At 46.0% G+C, this 6,466-nt stretch overlaps 1 protein-coding gene across 1 annotated transcript; it reads left to right on the top strand.

Annotated features, from left to right (window-relative positions):
- The first annotated feature begins 221 nt into the window (after positions 1–221).
- Positions 222–5,889, top strand: CFL2 (cofilin 2). Its single transcript, XM_040601601.1, has 4 exons — positions 222–339; positions 1,727–2,034; positions 2,135–2,211; positions 2,303–5,889. The coding sequence occupies exons 1-4, from the start codon at positions 337–339 to the stop codon at positions 2,413–2,415; spliced, it is 501 nt and encodes a 166-aa protein (XP_040457535.1). The 5' UTR covers positions 222–336; the 3' UTR covers positions 2,416–5,889.
- Positions 5,890–6,466: the final 577 nt, after the last annotated feature.

The following is a 6,466-nucleotide window of genomic DNA, read 5'->3' as shown; positions in this document are numbered from 1 at the left end:
GGGGCCGCGCCGGCGCCTGGCCTCGCCTCCCCGCGGCGCGGGCGGCCGGGCCCCGGGCCCGGGCGGTGGGAGGGCGGCCGGTGCCCGCAGGCCAGGCCCGGCCCGGCCCGGCCCTGCCCCGCGGGGGGCGGCCCGGCGCGGCGCGGCGCGGCCCGGCGGCACGTGGTGGCGGCGCGGCCCATGTGACCGGCCCTCCCCGGCCGCCGCGGCTCATCCCCCGCCCGGGCCGAGTCCCCGCCCGCCTCGCCCCCAGCGCAGCGCAGCGCAGCGCCGCGTTCTCCTGCGCGCAGCAGCCCCGCACCGCAGGCAGCCGCCGCCGCCCCGGGACCCGGCGCCATGGTAAGGGCGGCGCGGCGCGGCCGAGCGGGGGAGGGCGGCGGGGGCGGCTCGCAGGGGCGGCGGCGGGGCCCGGCGGGGCCGAGCCGAGCCGAGCAGGCCCGGCGCGGCGCGGCCTCCGGCGGCCATTTTAGTCTAATTTTAGCCGGGTGCGGGGGGAAGGGGCGGTGGGAGCGGCCGCGGGGCAAGAGCGGGTGGCGGGGCGGGCCGCGGCGGGGCCGGGGGCCGGCGGGCGGGCTCGGGCGGGCGGCGCAGCGCTCCCTGCGGCATCGCCGGGCCGTGCGAGAGAGGGGCGGGCGCGGGCAGAGGGGCTGCCGGCGCCCTCCGGGGGAGCCGCCGGTGCGGCCCGCCCGGGGCCCGGGCCCGCGGGGTGTCCCGGGGCGGCCGGCTGGAAGCGCTGGGGCCGGAGCGGGGGTGGACGCGGGGCGGCGGGACGCCGGCTGCCCGGAGGCGAGCGCCGTCCCCTCGAACAAAGCGGGGAAAGGGGGCAGGCGGGCTCCCCCGGGACAAAGCCGCCGGCTCCGGCGAGCCGCGCACCTGCCCGCCCGCCCCGCCCCGGGCCGCCGCCGCCGCGGGGGTTGTTGCCGGGCCCGGAGCGCGGGCGCTGCGGGCGGGTTCCGCTCGCCTGCGGTGGGCTTTGCGGAACGGCTTTCCTGTTGCCGTGAGCGCCTCGTTTGCCCTGTCGGCGTTTGGTTTTCTCGCTGCTTTTAGGCTCGGGGTTTGAACGGCGTAGCGAGCCCTGCGGGGAGCTGTGCGCGTTGTAGCTGTGGTTTTGTGTGAAGGAAGCGCGATCGAATAATACTGGTGCGGCAGCGTGAAGGGAGACCCGGGAGCTCTTGAAGCGCGGGGTTGAAGCTGACACAATGCAGAAAACATTTCTGCTGCTTGTAGAGCCTTACATCACCCAACAAAATGAGAGTCATGACAGTGCTGGATGTGAGCTGCTGCTGTAACATTTGTTCCACTAAAAAAAAAAAAAACAAAAAACCCACCCCCACCCCATCCTAAACCAAAAGGACACTCTTCTCCTCTCTTCCATTCCCACTCTTCCCCCACCCCCTCCTCCTCCCCCCATTTGGGCCAAGTGCATGAGAGGGTAATGGGAAGCTGCTTTAGTCCAGTGGTGCGCTTAGTTGTATAAAGCTACTGTCCAGAATCACAGCTGAAGATGCTGAGATCTGCAGCGAGACAGTACAGGATTTATGCCTCCTTCGTGCCTTCTGCACCAGTCCTGCAAAGATCACCAAATTCATAGTGTGTGCTCAGGTTGGGTATAGTACTTTTGTTCTTACAGGGCAGGCAGACTTCTTTATCTAGCACTGTGGGCTACCATCTTTTCTAGAGAGTTAATTTTTGCTGTTTAAAATATTCCTTTGATCTTGTTTTACAGGCTTCTGGAGTAACAGTGAATGATGAAGTCATAAAGGTTTTTAATGATATGAAAGTAAGGAAATCTTCAACCCCAGAAGAGATTAAAAAAAGAAAGAAAGCCGTTCTCTTCTGCTTAAGTGATGACAAAAAACAAATAATAGTAGAGGAGTCAAAGCAGATACTGGTTGGTGACATTGGAGATACTGTGGAGGACCCCTATACAGCTTTTGTGAAGTTGCTACCTTTGAACGATTGCCGATACGCTTTGTATGATGCCACGTACGAGACAAAGGAATCTAAGAAAGAAGACCTGGTATTTATATTCTGGTGTGTAAAAGCAGAGCTTGCTGATAAAATTGAATATTCTGGAGTTGACACTGGGTGACTGAATAACTGTTTTGTTGTGGTTTTCTTCTTTCCTTTAAAGGGCTCCTGAAAGTGCACCTTTAAAAAGCAAGATGATCTACGCAAGCTCTAAAGATGCCATTAAAAAGAAATTTACAGGTGCGGACCTAAAAATGTTTTGCTCGTTAATTATAATGCCTTGTAGATGTTGAGGTTCTCACAAGTACATTGTCGTCCATTTCTCTTTCAGGTATTAAACATGAGTGGCAAGTAAATGGTTTGGATGATATTAAGGACCGTTCAACACTTGGAGAGAAATTGGGAGGCAACGTGGTAGTTTCACTTGAAGGAAAACCCTTATAAAAAGACAGACAAGTGCCATCTGGATCTAAGGAGCTTCCATTTCTGCAGCTCGTTCAATTGGAATAGTATTAGTCTCCCTGTCCCATTCCCTCCTCAAAAAATAAGTCCCTTCCGTAATGCCCCTGAAGGAGATGTCATTGTTAAGCAGTCTACCAGTGATTGCCATTAGACTGTTTAATCCTGGTAGTTTTATGTAGGATCCAAGGAATGCTTTCACGTCACACTTTTAGCCAAAACTGACGTTGCAGGCATTCCTTGCAACATGTACAATGAATGTGATAGTTAATGTGAATAGTCTAGCAGACAGCAAAGGGTAAGCTAATTGAATGCCTTGAAAGTATTGTCCACTGGTCGGATGGTAGACTCTATACAGTATTACTTACAGTTGCACTTGATTGCAGTTCCATGAGGCTCTTGTGCATTCATACACCTCACCTGCCTTGACAAGCCTATTTTTGTGACATGGCAGCACACAACACTATGCATTTAAAGCACTTTTTTGTAATATGTTTGACCCGCCCCTGCCCCTGCCCCAAAGGAATGCCAATTAAGTTGCTGTAACTGTGTCATCAAATTATTGTAGTACCTCAGTTTCATTCCTGTTACATGCATATCTTTATAAATGAAGTAGCTGTTACGATGCCTTTTGTTTTCCATTGAATGTACACTACTGAACAGAAGTAGAAGTTATCTGTTTACCATGTGAGTCTTGAAACACTAAAGTTTTGTACAACATCAGTCATGGTGGCAATTTCTGTATTAAAAAGAGCCTTAAATGGAACATTGTTTTTTTTGAGATCAAAACCTGGCCACGTTGCAATAAAACTTGTGGCTTATTACAGAACGTTGCCTTGTTTTCATTGGAAAATATAGTTTTTAAGTATGTTTAATTTAAGCATATTTCAAATAACTTCTGTGAAAAGTATTGTAAAGATAAACAATCATTAATCGCATCTTAAATATTGCAAATTTTTCATTCCTAACTGTGATTTGGGCACTGCTTTACAATACTTTGTGGCTCTGTTCTGATCATTCGATAAAGGACCTGCTCCTAGTTTACCGTTAAAGAAGATACCACTATCGGAGACCATTAGTTCCATGAAATGTGTCAGAAACGTAAAAATATGAAGTAATTAACCACGCAGTGTGTTTCATACCTGAAGGTTCTTAAAGTTCTACACGTCAGAGTAAAACCCTGCACGAAATCTTACAGCTCACCATCTTTTTTGGTAAGATAATGTGTAATGACAATTCTATGCAGAATTTGAATCCAGTAAATAATTGTTGTGTCTTGAGTATTGCAGTTAAGATGGACTTGGTACAAGAAATAGCCTAAATGAACCGTTCTCCTTGTTAGCTTCTGTGTAAATAGAACTGGAAAGTGTTTGCCACTACTGAGGCTTGCACTGGGGACATGTTTTGGCTGGGAGCCAAATAATGCTCTCCTTATAGAGAATTTGATCTGCTCTGTGTGAGCAATCCTCCGTTAGCCAGAGCTATTTATGGCAAACACATGCTTTTGTATCTTGTCATCGTTATCCACAAATGGCAAAACTGGACATGATTCTCCTGGTATGCGTAAAGGAGCGCTGTTAGGCAGCCACTGGCAGCTGAACTGTACACGCTGCTAGAAGGAATGCTCTTTATCATTACCTTGTTTTAAAAAGTTGGTAGAGTAGAACTGTGGAGCTTTTAAATATGGGCCCTTTATGTTCAGTCCATAGCCTTTTTCAACAAGGAAGCAGATAATAAGCAAAATCTTCTTTTTGTGTTTGGGTGGTTTTTTTTAAATTATTTTATAAATAGTTTAAATGACCTAGTGGTACTGTGTTTAGGCTCTCTTGTCCTGTAGAACTTTAAGACTTTGTTTCAGGCTTCTGGCTATCCCTATGACTTGCACACCTCATTGTGTTAGCTGTTCTATGTAGACTAAACTTCAGTAGAATTTAACTAAAAAGGCATGATGACCACTGACTTAACTAAGTGTATTAATGAGTCTTGGTTTTGTTCTACAAAACTCTCCTTTCAGGTACCTTTTAAGGTTGAGAAGTAACTGATGGTATGCATGTTGTCTAGATAAAAAAACCCACATTTTATTCCTCAAAATAGTCTATTTCTGATTATTTGCGTTGTGTGCAAAGCCCAGTTTAATGTAAAGATCTACTTTGTGCTTTATGTTTGACTTGAGTTCAGTACAGTATAATGAAATGATCTTTTAACTGATTTTTCAAAAGGTACAAATGGTTTCTTTAGAAAAAGCCAAAACTGAAAATGTTAGATTTTAATAAACCAATTGAATTTCATTTTAGACAGTATACTTTTTAAAGCAGTACTGTGTTTAAATTTATCGTTTGTCTCTGCTGCAAACAGTCTGGAAAGATGTCTGTGGCTTCCAAGTTGAATATTAAAGGTTACTTCTTTTTTTTTAAACTAGCTTAGGTGTATATTCACTCAGTCCAAGTAGATATAAAATCTAAGCACAAACTGTATTTATGTAAAGATTCCTACCAAAACAAGTTTTGGATCCAAAAGGATCAGCTTGCCTTCAGTTTGTTCTTGAAATGACTGACTGATGCAAGATCCAATTTAGATGGCTTGCTTTTTTAAAAAAAAAAACAAAACAATAAAGTGCTACAGAACTGTTACTGTTTGAATTATAAAACAAATGAGAGACAGCTGGCATCTGTTCCAAAATGGTTTGTCAGCTGTTGTTTTCTGTCATTATGCAAAATGGTGAGGGCCTCATTGTGATCGAGGAGTGGAGGAAAATCCTCTCAAGTTGAGTATCTTCTGTGTATCTCCGTGTAGACATGACTTTTGGGTATCTTGGCTTCAGTTATTTTATTGATAAAGAAATGTCAAATAAATTTTTCATGGGAGTAGCTTGTGCAGAAATGGCATTTTTCTTCTAAAAAAATACTTCCAAAATGAGCAGTTGTTTTGATTTGGTAAATCCTGGAAGAGGTATAGATGTGAGGGTTTGATTTTTCCAAAAAAGGGAAATCGGTCCAAGATCAGGGTGAGCAGATGAGGTTTGTGCTTGTGGCGATTTTAGAAATGCAAAGTTTAAATTTATATGGAGTGGAGTTCAAGAATCCCTCCTAGTCTGCTCTTCAAATGGATTTTGCGTATGTTCAGTTAAAACCCAAAGTGTTTCTTTTAATTGGAAGAGTCTTCTGCTGCTGTACCATTCCCTCAGAACGAGTGATGGAATACAGTAATTGCCACAATTTGATAATAAGCTTTACTCTCTTATGCCAATTCCAGTATAAACCAAATTTCCATGTCTGCCTATTTTATAAAGTTCTGTAAGTTCCCCTTAGTTTGTGGTGGCGAGTTAATGATTGTAGAATGAAAACACGGCACTTAACGGTGGATCAAAGATCATCAATGTAGCACCTGTCTATAAGTATTGAGTTTCTTTGAAATATTTGATTTTGAAAACCTGGTATAAATAAACTTAATTTAAATGTCTTCAGATGTTGAGTGAGTTTGTGTGCTAGGGCAGCACCTACACCAATCACTTCGCTATTGTCTTTGGACTGGGAGCAGCCCAGATACTGTGGAGGGAGAGATCATGGAGTAAATGCATGGAATACGTGCTTTTTTGTGATGGGGTTCACCTACAGCCCATTCAGTTCTATACCCAGCTCTAGCAAAAGCCAGCCCCAGTGGCTCTGGAGGTAGGTATGAAGAATTTTTTAGTGGTTTGGTGCTGGATAACGTTTTTGTTGTGTTGGGTCCTAGCTCGTACGTTCAGAAAATTAGCTGGTTTGTGGGTTTTTTAAAGGTCGTTTACACTGGCAAGTCATTTTTAATATTCAGAAGAAAGCGAGCTAATGCAATGTGAAAAAGGTGACACCGTGAAGAATGATAAAAAAGTAGTATTTTTGGTATCGGTGGTATCTCTCAACGTAAAATTTCTTGGATCTAGGAATAGCTTAACTGGAAGACGGCTGATTTCATAAACAAACCTGTCAAGAAAGAGCTTCACTGGATTCTCTGGGGAAGGCAGGCTTTTACACTAGAATAACAACCTTTTTAGTGTTCG

The sequence above is a fragment of the Falco naumanni genome, chromosome 7, assembly GCF_017639655.2.
Source record: "Falco naumanni isolate bFalNau1 chromosome 7, bFalNau1.pat, whole genome shotgun sequence".
NCBI classification, from domain to species: domain Eukaryota; kingdom Metazoa; phylum Chordata; class Aves; order Falconiformes; family Falconidae; genus Falco; species Falco naumanni.
Note: the sequence above shows the minus strand (reverse complement) of the source record. Positions and strands in the feature narration are given on the sequence as shown.